The sequence below is a fragment of the Anomaloglossus baeobatrachus genome, chromosome 7, assembly GCF_048569485.1.
Source record: "Anomaloglossus baeobatrachus isolate aAnoBae1 chromosome 7, aAnoBae1.hap1, whole genome shotgun sequence".
NCBI lineage: Eukaryota > Metazoa > Chordata > Amphibia > Anura > Aromobatidae > Anomaloglossus > Anomaloglossus baeobatrachus.
The window spans coordinates 137,788,459-137,806,828 of NC_134359.1; the positions used below are offsets into that span (position 1 = coordinate 137,788,459).

Below are 18,370 nucleotides of genomic sequence, written 5' to 3' on the forward strand. Positions count from 1 at the left end.
CTATGCCCTCTTACTTGGCAGGTACCTTGAGATTTTAAGCATTCCTGTGAAACTGATTAGGACTCCTTTATGGAAATGCCTTTTTTGGGACAAATATAATGCTTGGCAAATCTGTGTTATCATCTTGGGGTTGAAAATGGCTGAAAAGGGCATGAATTTAAATGTGCACATTGTCACCTCAAGACAGGAACAAACAAAATGATGTGGCTTGAAGAACTTTATTTAGCATTATTGACCTTGCCATGATCCCATAAGACCTTTTTTGTTTATTTTTTATTTACTCAGATCAAATGAGTGAAAACAGTGAATTTAAAAACTAATGTCACACCATTGGCATCCTCACCCATTAAAAATGTACGCATTAGTACAGAATCTAGTGCTGAATTAGGTCGGGGTTATTAATTCCTAGACAACCCATTGAGCCTTTCATGACATATGATGTAACTGTACGTCATATGCTGTGTCCCTGACTTCGATGAGGGCTCACACGCCGAGCCCCTATCTGTGCGCCAGTGATGTGATTGTGGAACACCGATGGGTTGCCATGACAACCAGGGATCGGTTGCAGACCCAGATGCTTGTTATGACGGTTCTTCTATGAATGCCAGAGTTTAGCTCACATTCATAGGAGACTGTGATTTTCGCTATACATAGTAGTGCTGTAGCACTGCTTAACATAGTATAAGTATAGGGGACTTACAAATGTAGTAAAAAGTGAAAAAATAATGATTCAAAAATGTGCCTTTTGGATCATTACAAATAAAGCAATAATAATAAAAAAAAATTACACATTTGTTATCGCTGGGTTCATAAAAGTCCGATCTATCACAATATAAAACAAATTAATCCGATCGGTAAAGGGCATAATGAGAAGCAAAATCAAAACGGCAGAATTGTTCTTTTTTTAGCCATCACTATATTGCAATAATATTAAATAAGAGGTGATCAAAACACTGTATGTACCCAAAAATGATATCAGTACAAACATCAGCTCAAGGTGCAAAAAACAAGCCCTCACACAGCCCCATATCCGGAAAATTGAAAATGTTACAGGTCTCTGAATACGGTGGCACATGCTAATTTTTTTTTTTGTTTATGAATTTTCCACACTAAAAAAAAAACCATGTATATGACCTGAAGAATCATATTGTTACGTCTGTTTTACCATATACTGACCACGGTAACTTAAGGCGGCGTTACACGCGCTGAAATGTCGTGCGATTGCACCCGCCCCCATCGTTTGTGCGTCACGGGCAATTCGTTGCCCGTGTCGCACAAAGTCGGTAACCCCCGTCACACGTACTTACCTCCCGGACGTCCTCACTGTGGGCGGCGAACATCCTCTTCCTGAAGGGGGAGGGACGTTCGGCTTCACAGCGACATCACACAGCGGCCGCCCAATAGAAGCAAAGGGGCGGAGATGAGCGGGACATAAACATCCCGCTCACCTCCTTCCTTCCACATTGCCGGTGGGACGCAGGTAAGCTGCCTCGGGAACGATGAACAACCGGCGCGCAGAAGGACGTTCGATTTTTAGAAAATGAGCGATGTGTCAACGAGCAACGATAAGGTGAGTATTTTTGCTCGTTCACAGTCGCTCATAGCTGTCACACGCTATGATATGTCAAACGATGCCGGATGTGCGTCACTATCGACGTGACCCCGACGACATATCGTTAGATATATCATGGCGTGTAACTGGCCCTTAAGCCCGCCCTCCCACCCCCCAAACTGTGAAATTCCACTTTTTTTTGCAATTTCAACACACTTGGAATTTTTGTCCCGTAAAAAAACAAGCCCTTTTACAATTATATGGTAGGAAAAATAAAAAAAGTTATGGCTCCTGGAAAAAGGAGAGGAAAAGACTACGAGGAAAAATAACCAGGTTATGAAAGGGTTAAAAGAGTTGTATGCAAATATACAATAAGATTTTGTGAGACAGAAATGAGATAATAAAACAAAACAAATCTATAAATCCTCATGAAAAAAAGTGTCAGATTGTATATTTGGTCTTTCAAAGCTCTCCTCTCTGCATCTTCTGAGCTTTGAAGATGTGGACGTCTACATCTTTGTCATAATGAACTTGATCCACAGTGAAATGTTTTCTCAGCATATCTAGAAAGTTGTGGTCTCGCTGGTACCGGAGCCTACATGACAACAAGATCACTGTGTGCGGAGAGCTCAGGTGGATTATAGTCTTTAAAAGGTCTTGGAATGTTTCTTCAAGATAAATTATATCTGCTCCTAAAATCACATCAAAATGAGAAAAATGCTCCAGTCCGGTTCCCCAGTTCAGTGCTTTCACAGACATTTTGTGCTCTAGAGGTTTGGGAAGGTTATCGTGGACATTTGACTTCAGAAATTCAATTGCCAAGTCTCGGTCAGTCACAGTGACATCAGCACCTAGAGAAGAAAAGTATTACATGTGAAAAACATTTGGGGAATCATTACAGTTGGTTGCTCTATTAAGGGTTTGGCCATATTCCATGGTCATAATATATTTTGAAAGACACACGGGTACCTCTGGACTCATCACTGTAGTGCAAATAGACAATAGTACGGAAACAAAAACAATTGGGAGGATAAGAAAGGAGGATCAAGTGTGTGGGGTGTGGTATTCTTACTAAAGGTTTATGATTGCCCCATATCATAAAGCATAAACATGGAGATGGGTATTCTGTAAGGCAAGCATGCTGGTTTACGACATTTTGCTTCTCTTGGCAACTGAAAAGACATGCCAGTGTCTCTCCAACAACCTATAGTGAAAGGCAGATATATTGTAAGGTATCTGCAATGTGTTAATGAGATCAAGAGTAGAAATTGGTATGAATATCTGCATATTATAATTTCAATGGAATAATATACATAGGCCAATATGGATCATATATGTAACGCAGAAGGACTAAAATACATGAACCAAATCGCTAAAGGAGCAACCAAAACAAGAACAAGAGAAGCGATCTGCGGTTCAATACATAATTTTATTTTGTATCAATATTCATAAAAGAGTGGACAAGTGAGGGGAGGAAAACAACGGTGTACATCACCGCAAACATTTAGGTACAGAATAAAGTGTGCCAATTATCTTCAATAATATAAGATATGAGGTCATATCCAACAAAGATGGAGGTCCTATAGTTAGGAGAAGGATCACATCAGGTCGACGCATCAATCTACTCCCGCTAGAATATTAGTTAATAAGCAAAATGAGCCATATCCATAACAATCCATATAAATATCCAAGCAGGAGGGATTGAAACAGGACCTAAGATGTGGGAGGGACTCCAAAATGTTATCCGTTTATTATAATAACAATTGCGTATTAGATGCACATCCGTATTCACGCATCACAAGAGGATTTACCATAGTAATCCATGGGGATTGCGTTCTATATAGGTTCTGCTCTAAAGGCCACAACATAGAGACCCCATATATAACAATAAAGCATCAACCAATGATTTATATGTGTATAGATGTAAATTACACACAAATTCAATGCGTATGGGGAAACCGCGGCATGAGCAGAAGCATAAAATTACCTCACAGGCATACCAGTGTGTTAATCCACATCCATATGCCTATGCATCACAACCAAGGTTTCCCATGTGCCGATCCATAAGAAACTGTGTACTCTGCGAACTCTACTAAAGAGGTCACAACATACAAACTCCGTATATGAGAATTCCAGAAGTGGTTTGTATGTATATAAACAAATTTCATAAAGGATCAATACACATGAAAAACAGCGGCATGAGCAGCAATATGGAAACACCCCACATGTGATTATACGTATACAAATATATACACATACATTGAAGTCCACATGGAAGTCAATGGAGTATCTTCCATGGAAGTCAATGGGTGCGTCATGCAGGATATATTACATACAAAAATTACCTCACAATAAGGCATACCGATGTGTTAATATTCATCCATATGCCTATGCATCACAACCAAAGTTACCCATGTGCTGATCCATACGAGACCGTATTCTCTGCGAGCTCTACTGAAGAGGTCACAGCATACAAACACCGTATATGAGAAATTCAAAGGTGGTTTGCATGCATATAGAACAATTTTATAAAGGATCAACACATATGATAAACAGCGGCATGAGCAGCAATATGGAAATACCCCACATATAATTATACGCATGCAAATGCATACACACACATTGAAATCCACATGGAAGTCAATGGCGTATCTTCCTTAGAAGTCAATGGGTGTATCATGCAGGATAGAATACAGAGGTTAATGATATATGCCTATATAGATGAATGTGTTTGGAATTAGAACTATAGTAAGTGGACACACACAAGCCATAGTATCATGACTTAATTCAGATAAGCCACATAAGTATGACCTCACAGCGAATACCAATCGTGTGCTCACTTCAACGGAGATGTTAAATGAATCACAAGCCACAGCACGTGCAAGTGTTAGTGCAAAAAAGCATCTAGCACCACGGGGCAATATGGCCAATAGTGCCACCGGGTAGCAAGGATTAAAGCACCAACCGTACACACGTGCTAATGGCCAGCGACCACCATCATAATTACAGCGGGAAAAAGGAAAATAAATTCCCCCCTGACGAAGGTACACTCCGAAATGCGCATCGGGCGCATTCCACCTGCAAACCATACATCATAGGTAATGTCTCATTCATTATTTGGTCTGTCCAGAGAGTGGGCTTAGTCCCTCTAGGTGGGAATTTATTTTCCTTTTTCCCGCTGTAATTATGATGGTGGTCGCTGGCCATTAGCACGTGTGTACGGTTGGTGCTTTAATCCTTGCTACCCGGTGGCACTATTGGCCATATTGCCCCGTGGTGCTAGATGCTTTTTTGCACTAACACTTGCACGTGCTGTGGCTTGTGATTCATTTAACATCTCCGTTGAAGTGAGCACACGATTGGTATTCGCTGTGAGGTCATACTTATGTGGCTTATCTGAATTAAGTCATGATACTATGGCTTGTGTGTGTCCACTTACTATAGTTCTAATTCCAAACACATTCATCTATATAGGCATATATCATTAACCTCTGTATTCTATCCTGCATGATACACCCATTGACTTCTAAGGAAGATACGCCATTGACTTCCATGTGGATTTCAATGTGTGTGTATGCATTTGCATGCGTATAATTATATGTGGGGTATTTCCATATTGCTGCTCATGCCGCTGTTTATCATATGTGTTGATCCTTTATAAAATTGTTCTATATGCATGCAAACCACCTTTGAATTTCTCATATACGGTGTTTGTATGCTGTGACCTCTTCAGTAGAGCTCGCAGAGAATACGGTCTCGTATGGATCAGCACATGGGTAACTTTGGTTGTGATGCATAGGCATATGGATGAATATTAACACATCGGTATGCCTTATTGTGAGGTAATTTTTGTATGTAATATATCCTGCATGACGCACCCATTGACTTCCATGGAAGATACTCCATTGACTTCCATGTGGACTTCAATGTATGTGTATATATTTGTATACGTATAATCACATGTGGGGTGTTTCCATATTGCTGCTCATGCCGCTGTTTTTCATGTGTATTGATCCTTTATGAAATTTGTTTATATACATACAAACCACTTCTGGAATTCTCATATACGGAGTTTGTATGTTGTGACCTCTTTAGTAGAGTTCGCAGAGTACACAGTTTCTTATGGATCGGCACATGGGAAACCTTGGTTGTGATGCATAGGCATATGGATGTGGATTAACACACTGGTATGCCTGTGAGGTAATTTTATGCTTCTGCTCATGCCGCGGTTTCCCCATACGCATTGAATTTGTGTGTAATTTACATCTATACACATATAAATCATTGGTTGATGCTTTATTGTTATATATGGGGTCTCTATGTTGTGGCCTTTAGAGCAGAACCTATATAGAACGCAATCCCCATGGATTACTATGGTAAATCCTCTTGTGATGCGTGAATACGGATGTGCATCTAATACGCAATTGTTATTATAATAAACGGATAACATTTTGGAGTCCCTCCCACATCTTAGGTCCTGTTTCAATCCCTCCTGCTTGGATATTTATATGGATTGTTATGGATATGGCTCATTTTGCTTATTAACTAATATTCTAGCGGGAGTAGATTGATGCGTCGACCTGATGTGATCCTTCTCCTAACTATAGGACCTCCATCTTTGTTGGATATGACCTCATATCTTATATTATTGAAGATAATTGGCATACTTTATTCTGTACCTAAATGTTTGCGGTGATGTACACCGTTGTTTTCCTCCCCTCACTTGTCCACTCTTTTATGAATATTGATACAAAATAAAATTATGTATTGAACCGCAGATCGCTTCTCTTGTTCTTGTTTTAATATGTTAATGAGATGTATGAAAGGAGTTGTCTGGTCCCAGTATATTAATGACCAATCTGACCCCTACGGACGCCAGATATATACACTTTGAACATTGCTCCAAAGCATAGCTCCATTCATTATGTAGTGGCCTCTTCCAGATACTAGAGAACATAAAAGATCTGTCCCGCAGTACCAGGCAACGGCTGCTACACAATGAATGGAGCAGAGTTTTGTAGCACCTTCAGAGTGTTTAGATCTAGCAGCTGCTGGAACAAATAACAGATGATTGGTGGGAGTCCTAGGTGTTGGACCACCGCCAATATCATATTGATGATCTATCCTATGCTGTGATCGAACAACCCCTTTTTTTTCCTCATCGGCGTTGCTTTTCACTGTATTAAACTGCAGATTTGCAGCTGGAAAATCCGCACAGCGCATCTAGAGAAGATTCACCATGTGAGTAGCGCATCATACAGGTGGTCGTATTGTTAATATGGATCATGCTGCTGAACAAGACCAAACTGATCCAAGCACAATTAATTAGAATGGAAAAGCAAAGTGACAAAGAACCGGAAATCTGGGCCACTTTTACTGACAAAGATGTCAAATACAGAATATAACAAAATGAATACACCTCACATTTTTGGAAATGTTTTGTTTTATCTTTCATGGGACAACACTGAAGATATGACACTTTGATACAATGTAAAGTAGTCAGTGTACAGCTTGTATAACAGTGTAAACTTGGTGTGCCCTCTAAATAACACAACACACAGCCATTAATGTCCAAAGTGCTGGGAAAAAAGTGAGTACACCCCTAAGCAAAAATGGCCAAACTTTGCCCAATTACCCATTTTCTTTTCTCGATGTCATGTGACTCATTAGTGTTACAGGTCTCAGGTGTGAATGAGGAGCAGGTGTGTTAATTTTGGTGTTATCGCTCACACACTCTCATACTGGTCACTGGAAGTTCAACATGGCTCCTCATGGCAAAGAATTCTCTAATGATCTGAAAAAAGGAATTGCTGCTCTACAAAAAGATGGCCTAGGCTATAAGAAGATTATCAGCACCCTGAACCTGAGCAGCAGCATGGTGGGCAAGACAATACAGTGTTTAACAAGACAGGATCCACTCAGAACAGACCTCGCCACAGTCTACCAAAGAAGTTGAGTGAACATGCTCAGCATCATATACAGTTGTCTACAAAATAGAATAGGAATGCTGCCAGCATTGCTACACAGGTTCAAGGGCTGGAGGTCAGCCGGTCAGTGCTCAGATCATACACTGCATTAAAATAGTCTGCATGGCTGTTGTCCCAGAAGGAAGCCTCTTCTAAAGATAATGCACAGGAAAGCCTGCTAACAGTTTGCTGAGAACAAGCAGACTAAGGACATCGATTACTAGAGCCATGTCATGTGGTCTCATGAGACCAAGATAAACTTTGTGAGAAGTACAAAAACAAGTGTGTCTTGCTTACAGTCAAGCATTGTGGTAGGAGTGTCATGGTTTGGGGCTGCATGAGTGCTGCCGGCTGGGGGGGGGTTTCAGTTCATTGAGGGAAATATGAATGACGACATGTACTGTGACATACTGAATCAGAGCACGATCCCCTTAGTTTGGAAACTGTGCAGGGCAGTATTCCAACATGATAATGAGCTCAAGCACATCTACAAGACAACCACTGTCTTGCTAAAGAAACAAAGGGTAAAACTGTCAGAGCACATCTCCAGACCTAAACCCTATTGAGCATCTGTGGGGCATCCTCAAATGGAAAGTGGATTTCCACCAACTCCATGATGTCGTCATGTAGGAGTGGAAGAGGATTCCAGTGGCTTCTGAGAAGCTCCTGTGAAGTCTATGCCGAAGAGTGTTGAGGCAGTGCTTGATAATAATGGTGAACACAAAATATTTACATTTTGGGCACAATTTGATCATTTTCACTTAGGGATGTACTCACTTCTGTTGCGAGCGGTATAGACATTAATGGCTGTGTGTTGAGTTATCTAGAGGGCACACCAAATTTACACTGTTATACAAGCTGTACACTGACTACTTTAGACTGACTACTTTACACTGTATCATAAGTGTCATATCTTCAGTGTTGTCCCCTGAAAGATATAATAAAATATTTACAATTTTGTGATATACTGTACGTCTGTTACTGAAGCACTTTCAAAGAAAACATGTCCGAGGACTAGATTATAAGCAAATGTTCACAGACAGCCAAAGCGTGTTTTTTTTTTCTGCAGCCAATAAAAATGCTGTGTTTAAAACGCCTATTTTTCAGCATTTTTTATGCATTTTTGGTATGAATTAAGTGTGTGCATTGTCTACAGTTCATGCTTAATATAGTTCTATTCACCAAAACACTTAAAAAATAAAGTGAAAACACCTTGAAAAACAGCATTGTGTTTTTTGCAGCCTTTTTTCGCTTTCTCATTGCTTTCTAGGGGTGAAAAAAATGCTGCAAAAACAATGAAAGAACTGACATGCTGCAGATTTCAAAGTGTATCCATGAGATTTCTGACATCACATAGCTTTTTTACAGTACCAGCAAAAGCTATTTTTAATTTGCATGAAAAAAAGAAATGAAAAAAAAAGCTGCAAACAACAAATGTGTGAATAAGCCTTAATAAGTCTTTCCCACTATATGTGAACCCAGCAAAGGATAATGTCATTTATGCCATTCATGCTATAATTATTTACAGTAGGATTAATTTACATGTCACAAATGTAATGAAATTATTAGTGATGCAGAACTTACCCAGTAATGCCGCTACAATGCCGACCAGCCCGGTCCCTGCGCCCAGCTCAATCACAGAACGTCCCTGCAAGTTAAGACCTCCAGCTTCTAGGTACACACAGAGAACAACAGCCTGGAATCAAAGGGAAGAACAGGTTATTACTTTGTGCATTTTACAGTGTTCACGGGACATTTCTTAGGCCTTGTGCGCATGCTGCATTTTTTGCTGTGTTTTTCGAGTGCAGTTTTGGTACCAAAAGAGCATCCATTTCTTTCCCCAGGAAAGTCTATGAGATTTCATTTTTGCTGTGCACAGGTTACAGTTTTTTTTTGGCTGCATCTTTGTAGTGACCACAAAGATGCAGCATGTCAATTCTTTTTGCGTTTTGTCCCTGTCTTTCGGAGGACTGGAAGATCAATGCCCTGCTGACTTTGGGTCTGCGGGGGATTGATCTCTAGTATCTGGCCAGATGACAGTCCCCATATAAAGTCTATGGGGACCAGAATCTGGTACAAAAGGGTAGGAGCAAGTGCTTCATACTTACCGATTCACCAGCGTGGCTGTCACACTGCTCCTGCAGCCTCTCATTATTCTTCCTGGGCAGCTCATTAGGCTCATGGATATTCACTGCTTCCCAAGCCCACTGATGTCTGTGATTGTTTGCAGTCAGATGAGCCCTGACACTGAATGATGGCGTGTCTGAGGACTCCAATCACAGACGCAGGTGGGCAGGTCCATATCGTACAGTAAATAAATAAAAAAAAAAAAGGCGTAGAATCCCCCCATAATTTGATACCAGCACAGATAAAGCCGACAACTGGGGGCTGGTGTTCTCAGGCTGGGGATACCGATGGTTATTGGGCACTCCCCAGTCTAAAAATATCAGCTTGCAGCCCCTGGAATTGCTGCATCCATTAGAAGCGACAGTCCCGGCACTTTACCCGGATCTTCCCGATTTCTCTGGTGCGGTGTCAATCAGGGTAATAAGGTATTAATGACAGCCCACAGCAGCCATTAAGTCCTGGATTAGTAATAGCAGGCGTCTATGAGACACCCCCATCACTAATCTGTAAGTGAAAGCAAATAAACACAAACACCGAAAAATATTTTATTTGAAATAAAAGACAAAAAAAGCCCCCTCTTTCAACCCTATATTAACCCCCAAAACACCCCAGCAACTCCAACGTAATCCACACGAGGTCCCACAGTGCTTCCACCACTGCTACATCTGAAGCTCACAGCGAGTCCCATAGAACATGACTGCCTGCTGTAAGGTTCAGGCAGCAACTGAGCCGCGATCAGCGGTGATGTCACTCAGGTTAGCCGCGACCACAGCTGGAGTCCTCCACCTGTGACCGCAAATCACCTGAGTGACGTCACCGCTGATCGCGTGGCTCACTTCTGTTAATGCCTAGAGCTCACAGTGGATAGTCATGTGCTAAAGGACTCACTGTGAGCTTCAGATGTAACAGTGCAATTGCACTGCAACAGTGGAAGTGTCGTGAGACCTCGTGTGGATTATGTTGGACCTGCAGAGGTGTTGTAGGGGGGTTAATAACGGGGTGAAAGAGGATGTTTGTATTTTATTTCAAATAAAGGATTTTTTTGGTGTTTGTGTTTATTTACTTTCACTTACAGATTAGTGATGGGGGGTCTCAGACACATTCCATTACAAATCTGGGGCTTACTGGCAACTGTGGACTGCCATTAACTCCTTATTACTCCAATTGCCACCGCACCAGGAAGAGCAGAGTCCAGCGCCAGAATTAGCGCATCTAATGGATGCGCCACTTCTGGGGCGGCTGCGGGCTGCTATTGTTCGGCTCGAAAGGGCCAAATAACCATGGCCTTTACCACCCTAATAATATCATCCCCAGTTGTCTGCTGTACCTTGGCTGGTTTTAAAAAAAAGTGGGGGGACCCCACGTCTTTTTTTTTTTTTAAATTGTTGGATTTATTAAAAAAAAAAAAAAAGTGTGGGATCCCCTTTATTTTTTTTATAACCAGGCAAGGTACAACAGACAGCTGAGGGTTGTAGCCCGCAGCTGCTGCTGTTCCTGTGCTGGATATGAAAAATGTAATTTTGTTTACCAAACAATAATTAAAAAAAACAGCTGGCCAAGCTAGCTATCGCTCTATTTAACAAGCTATTCTATTCTACCTATTCTTTATTATAAGCTAATCTATCAATAGATTTGACTTAAAAAATGTATTGGGGATATATGCAAAAAAACACAGGAATATGAGGCAAAAAAAATACGGCAAAACATATGCGTTTTTGGTGCGGGTGCGTTTTTTTAGGTTTTTTTAAGGTGGAGCGTGTGCACATAGCCTTATACAGTACCAGTCAAAAGTTTAGATACACCTATTGAGACAATGGTTTTCTTTGTTCTTATGGGAATGTGCTCATTTTAAATTCAGACTGAAAACAGCAAAGCCATTGAGGTACACATGGAAACAAGGAATAAAGAACCATGTATGAAATAAACCATAAATGATCTAGACAACTGAATTATTCACAGACTATAGACAATAGAGAGATTGAGAGGAAAGAGTGTATTCAAAACTATCTAAACACACTCAAACCATGGGCTGAGGCAAACAGAATGATGTTTAATAGGGACATCTGGGTAAAAGATATGTAAAAAGCATATACAGTATGGGAGGAATAGAACTAGGTGATAGCACCAGAGAAAAGGACTTGGGCATAATAGTAGCAAATGTATTGATCGGGCTCATTTGCATTGATCAATACATTTGCTAAACATCTCTATTACTTTCAAATACTCATAGCAGTTTTGCAATACCATTTTTTATATATTTAATTTTTTCCAGATTTTTCATTGTTCATATTATCCCTATAGCAGTAATGCTTTACCATTTTTCATGTTTATATTTTTAGTGGTTAGTGTGCAGCTTATTATCTTTATTATAGTCATGTATTTTTAGGCTTGCATCTAATTCACACATATAGGGGTTCCAGTCAGTCTTTTTTCTGAATACCAATTTAAGAAAGACATCGATATAGAGGAGCAAGTCCAGAGAATAGCAACCAGATAGTGGAAGGTCTGCAAACTATGTCTTATAAAGAACGGCTAAAAGAATTAACGTTAACGGATTCTGCTGCTTCCCATAGACTTGTATGGATGACGGATTGGGCCTGATGGACCTGTGTTGCTTCCGTTGGCCGACGCTGTGTTGCTTCTGCTGGGCGGAGGGAACGCAACATGTACTGTTTTTTGAGCGGCGGAATCCTTTATTTTTTCACTGCGCATGCTCATCTTTTTTTTTTTTTTTTTTTAAATGGCAGAAACTTTGTTTTGTCTCTTGGTGGCCAAACGATCAGCTGACCGCCAGGCAGCCGGCTTTTGAGAGCGCTCAGCTGATCGCCCGGCAGCCGGCTTTTTAGAGCGCTCACCTGATCGCCCGGCAGCCAGCTTTTTAGAGCGCTAAGCTGATCGCCCGGCAGCCAGCTTTTTAGAGCGCTCAGCTGATCGCCCGGCAGCCAGCTTTTGAGAGCGCTCAGCTGATCGCCCGGCAGCCAGCTTTTGAGAGCGCTCAGCTGATCGCCCGGCAGCCGGCTTTTTAGAGCGCTCAGCTGATCGCCCGGCAGCCGGGTAATCAGCTGATCGTTCACAATAGTCTGACGCCGGTAAAACTGTGGAAAAAAAAAAAAAAGCAGATTCCGTTGTTTTGTACGATCTGTTGCATCCGTTGTGCCACTATATGCAACACGTCCGTTGCATCCGTCACACAACGCAATGCAACGGATGCCGTTCAACGCAAGTGTGAAACTAGCCTTAATAGCGATCTACAAATATCTGAAAGGTAGTCACAGGGCAGAAGGAATTACCCTATTCTCATTAGCGCAAGGAAGTACAAGAAGCAATGGGATGAAACTAAAAGGAAGGAGATACACATTAGACATGAAACATTTTCTGACAGTTAGGGCAGTCAGAGAGTGGAACAGGCTACCGCCGAAAGTAGTGAGGGCAGTCAGAGAGTGGAACAGGCTACCGCCGAAGGTAGTGAGGGCAGTCAGAGAGTGGAACAGGCTACCGCGGGAGGTAGTGACGGCAGTCAGAGAGTGGAACAGGCTACCGCCGAAGGTAGTGAGGGCAGTCAGAGAGTGGAACAGGCTACCGCGGGAGGTAGTGACGGCAGTCAGAGAGTGGAACAGGCTACCGCCGAAGGTAGTGAGGGCAGTCAGAGAGTGGAACAGGCTACCGCGGGAGGTAGTGACGGCAGTCAGACAGTGGAACAGGCTACCGCCGAAGGTTACACAGTTCCATAGAGTCCTGAGCCCAATTCTACCACTGTTCTAAGCCAGAATATGGCAAAATTCTCTCAACCCAGTAAAGAAAGGCAACAGCCATCATTATTTTAAGACAATCCATAACAATTATAGAGTTTTGAATGTATCCTTAAGTACAGTCATGAAAACCACCAAAATTGGATTATGTGCACTACAAATCGATATGAATTCTTGTGTCTCCACTATTTATATAAAGAAATGTTCACAGTGCACTTTCTTATGGGCTCTGTGCAATCTGACCCATATAACAATATCCTACTAGATAATATTACTTTTCATCTCTGAGGACCTCTAGTGGCTCACATTGTATACTGCATCTGGTCTTTCGTGTCATATGAAGGATAATATCCATTCTTCTGCACTCACAGAGTAAGGCGTTGTTTTGCCTACTTTTATACCATCCTTCATATATGTTCATACTTTTCTCTTCAATATATATTTGTTCATCTGCATCTTTGTGATTTATTAGTTTTTCTCCTGGAACAATTTCATTGTGTTTATCCTCCCTTTTTAATTGTATTTTACATTTGCTTTAGTAAAGATTCATTTGACTTTTATCTGGCTGAAATACTCATGTGATTTATAGTTTTTTTCCCTTTACGAGTAAGGGTGGCTTTACATGCTGCGATATCCGGCCCGATATCGCTAGCATGAGACCCGCCCCCATTGTTTGTGCGCAACGGGCATAACGCTGTCCGTCACACACAAAATCGCGCACCCCCGTCACACGTACTTACATGGCCTTCGACGTCGCTGTGACCGGCGAACCGCCTCCTTTCTAAGGGGGCGGTCCGTTTGGCGTCACAGCAACGTCACTAAGCGGCCGCCCAATGATAGCGGAGGGGCGGAGATGAGCGGGACGTAACATCTTACCCACCTCCTTCCTTCCGCATTGTGGCCGGAGGCAGGTAAGGAGATGATCCTCGTTCCTGCGGCGTCACACGTAGCGATGTGTGCTGCCGCAGGGACGAGGATCAACTTCGCCTCAGCGACAGCAGTGATAATTGGGAGCGGACCCCCATGTCAACGAGGAGCGATTTTGGACGTTTTTGCAACGATCCAAAATCGCTCCTAGGAGTCACACGCTACGACATCGCCACAGCGGCCGGATGTGCGTCACAAAATCCGTGACCCCAACGAGATCGCTGTAGCGAAATCGTAGCGTGTAAAGCCCGCTTAAGCCTTATTTATGTCAGGCCATTTATTGTTGTTTTTTTTTTTAAGTGAAGAATAGACCTAATGCTGCTAATAATAAGTTGTAAAGAAACCATGATGGTGTCCATTTACCAACAGTTTTTTATTTTCTACATGGAAAAAATGCAAATGTCAAATCTTGAAGTGTTTCTCCATGAAAGAAAGCTTCAACTTTGACCATTAAATAAAACATGCAAAAAAAAAAAAACCCTATACGTAAACAACACAAAGACACAACCAAAAAATGTTAAGTATTTTTTATATGGATTTTTCAGGCAGCAAAATTGAAGTAAAAAACCTCTGTGTGAACAAACTCTAAATATGTACTTGAGTTTTAGTTTTGAATGACACCATTCATTATAACTATTCCGGGTCATGTTTTTTACAGTATTCATTCTGAAATAAACATAACTCTGTACTGGGATTCTCTGGGCCAGTAAGATTATGGGCAACACCAAACTTGCATAGGTTTTTTTATTATTATTTAAAAGGGTTGTCCCACAAAGTACATTTTAATTACATGATTATGGAGTAATAATAATTTATACAATTGGATGTTAGAAAAATCTTCCTGTGCTGTGCCCCGGCTATGCATGTGATTGTGCGGTGACTGACCGTACAGAGTGAATATTACAGCTCCTGGCCAGAGATAAAGCATATGTCACTTATGGTGAGTATACTGATGAAACCGCACACATTCCCCTGCCATTTTATTACAGGAGCAAGTGTTTCTGCTGTGTCTCCAGTCCTGTGAGCTCATAAATCAAGTCGGTGAAATGTCAGCTCCTATGTAGCTCCTTAGAGGCTTTCTTGATTTTCTTAGGGTATGTTCCCACGATCAGGAAGACAATGCATTCTAGATGCAGTGTCATCCCTCTTGTGGAGATGCTAGTGTTCTCCGTGGGAGAAAGCAGGGTTTGTGCCCGCGATCAGGATTCTGGGAGCAGTGGATTTTCGCGGTGTTCTCCTGCTGAGAACACTCGTGTCTCTACTAGTATAAATGGACATGCTGCAGCTCGGAAAGTCGGTGGCAGGTCAGTTTACTCTGCAGGGATAAGAAGCACAGTGGGCAGGAGATTTCTATAAATCCCATCCACTGTGCTTGTACTGTATAACACAGCGTTTTGGACGCAGAAAAAAATATGCTGCACCAAAAACGTGGACACTGATCGTGGGAAAGCATACTTCTACTTCCTATTCTTTCGGATAACCAACACACATTAGTAGCAACAGATTGAGTCAGAAGTAACGTGTATTGAAGCATCTAATGATTGTGTGCAAAGATCATTCAAAAGGGAAGAGGAGCAGGGTCAGCTGAGACATCACCTATTGTGAATGCTGGATCTGATCCTGGGATTACAGCTTTATATAAAAGGAATTACCGGTCATTGAAATCCTGTCAGAAAGGATAATGAGACAGCTGAAAACTCCTCCAGAAAGAAGTCTAAAATTGCCTTAGTGGCCAGTGTGAACATTGCAATATTACTAATTTATTTTTAACTACAAATTGTTATATGGAAAAAAAATTGCCAAAATGTAAAAAGAAACATATATTCAATATAAAAAACTTTATTTAATAAGTAGGTCAACTCAAAATGATAAAGTCCCTATGTTTGTTTTTTTTACTTCTTACTCTTTTAGATTTTTATTTCAGCTAGTCTTACCTTTTGTAATTGTTCCTTTCGATCTGAAAATACCTGGTATACTCCTCTTCAGTTAAAAGGGAACCTGTCACCAGATATGGCGATTATAAGCTGCTGCCAATACCAGTGAGCTCTTATAGACAGCATGCCAGAATACTGTATATAAGAGCCAGGTCGTTCTGTAGAGTGTAAAAACACCTTTATTATATTCCCCTAGGGGGCGGTCCGGTTTGATGGGTGTCGCTGTTCTCCAGTCCGGCGCCTCCTCTCTCCGGAGATCCCCAACCTCCTCCTTCTGAGGCCCGTTTGCATGACGTATCCTATGTCATCCACATAGGCCAGCATTGAGGTCCTGCACAGGCGCACTTTGATCTGCCCGGCTGAGTGCAGATCAAAGCATTGTAGTGCGCATGCGAGGGTGGTCTTTGACCTTTCCTCCCACCTGCGCATTACAGTACTTTGATCTGCCCTCAGCAGGGCAGAGAGAAGTGCGGCTGTGCAGGACCTCAACGCCGGCCTGTGTGGATGACATAGGATACGTCATCCATACTGGGCTGGGTAGAAGGAGGACGGAGATCGCAGCAGAGAAGAGGCGACGAACTGGAGAGCAGCAACACCCATCGGTCCTGAACGCACTTTTGGCGAGTATTATAAAGCGTTTTTTATGTTATACAGCATGGCCTGGGCTCATATAAAAACATTCTGGACAGCAGAAATGGGGTTAATTTCACGCTGCTGCCAAAGTAATGGACTGTTGATTTACTCAATTCTTCATTATTTTACAGGTCTACGCGTTTCAGAGTGCAGAGCCTCCTTCTTCAGGACAAAGGAAAAATCAATGTTTGGACATACCTCTCAGAACATCCTACTTCGCCACATTGTTTAATTTTTCTTTTCTTCCTGTTTTTCGTCCAGAAAATTGCAGCAGTTTCTTTCTATTTGACAAAGTCTTTAAATTTTTGTAAAATAAAGTATTACAATTTTTTTTTGATACCTAGGCATTTGTTATTTTCTGGATGTACATGTATTAAGTGTTTTTCTCTATATCGGTCATGGACTCTCTTTTTATTTTTGGGCTTTTGGTTCTTATATTTGCCACACGTTGATAAATAGATGTTCTGAGAGTATGTCCATACATTGTTGATTTTTCCTTTGTACTGATAAAGGAGACTTTGACCTCTGAAACGCGTAGACCTGTAAAATAAAGAAGAATTGATTACATCAACAGTCCATTACCTCGGCAGCAGCGCAGCGCATTAACCCCGTTTTTCCTCTTCAGCATTGAAGTTTAACCTATTTCGGGCTGTGGCAGCTGCCATTATCTCAGGCCTGTATAGGGGTTGTGACTTACACAATCTCTTTAGGGGAGTGTCTCTATGTACATCTCCCTATAATATCTGGTAAGACCCAATTGGTGCTCTTTTTCCTCCAGCTTATATACAGTATTCTAGAATGCTGTATATAAGCGCTTACTGATGGTGGCCACAGCTTATAGTTGCCAAATTGGGTGACAAGTTCTCTTTAAGTGATTAAGTGTTGTGATCACACGGTGGTGTCCTGAGAGTTTTATGGGTTTATCTTATCCTGAGGGAAGAAGCTGTCGCGATGCGCGTGTCAGGGTCTTATCATGACTACCCTGGCCTGTATGACAGTGGTTGGATTTATGTTTGCACTTTGTATCTGCATTAACGTCACCACTTTAATATTGCACACCGCCACTTTATTATCTATAGATCACACATTAAATTCATGTTATCACCACCTTATTGTGTATTTGGCTATAAATAAAAACAAAAAAAAATGTTATTTTATTCATCTGCTCTTAAGCCAGTGTAATTAGTAATTATCACTGCCATCTGGTGGACAATTGTATCTACTACTGTGTACATTCATTTGGTCTGATCTGTTACACTGTGTGATTTGCGTAGTCCCAGGTTTCCAGTATATTTTGTTTCTGTCTCCACATAAAATTGTATTGATCTTTAATATATTAATTAATAAAATGTATAATTTGTTTATTAATTGTTTAACTTCCTTTTTCTTGGTTATATAAGTTAAACTTGATGGACGTATGTCTAATTTAAACCATAAAAACTATGAAACTAATGTAATTGGTATCTCAGAAACAATGTATGG

General features: G+C 41.3%; 1 protein-coding gene across 4 annotated transcripts in view; it reads right to left on the reverse strand.

Annotated features, from left to right (window-relative positions):
- Positions 1 to 1,719: 1,719 nt before the first annotated feature.
- Positions 1,720 to 18,370, reverse strand: part of METTL21A (methyltransferase 21A, HSPA lysine) — a 69,404-nt gene continuing 52,753 nt past the window's right edge. For all 4 annotated transcript variants that reach the window (XM_075317727.1, XM_075317725.1, XM_075317728.1 and 1 more), the window contains exons 3-4: positions 9,103 to 9,214; positions 1,720 to 2,403 (exon numbers count right to left, since the gene is read on the reverse strand). In XM_075317727.1, coding sequence (XP_075173842.1) covers positions 2,015 to 2,403; positions 9,103 to 9,214 — 501 coding nt within the window. In that variant the 3' untranslated portion in view covers positions 1,720 to 2,014. The remainder of the gene's footprint in view (positions 2,404 to 9,102; positions 9,215 to 18,370) is intronic.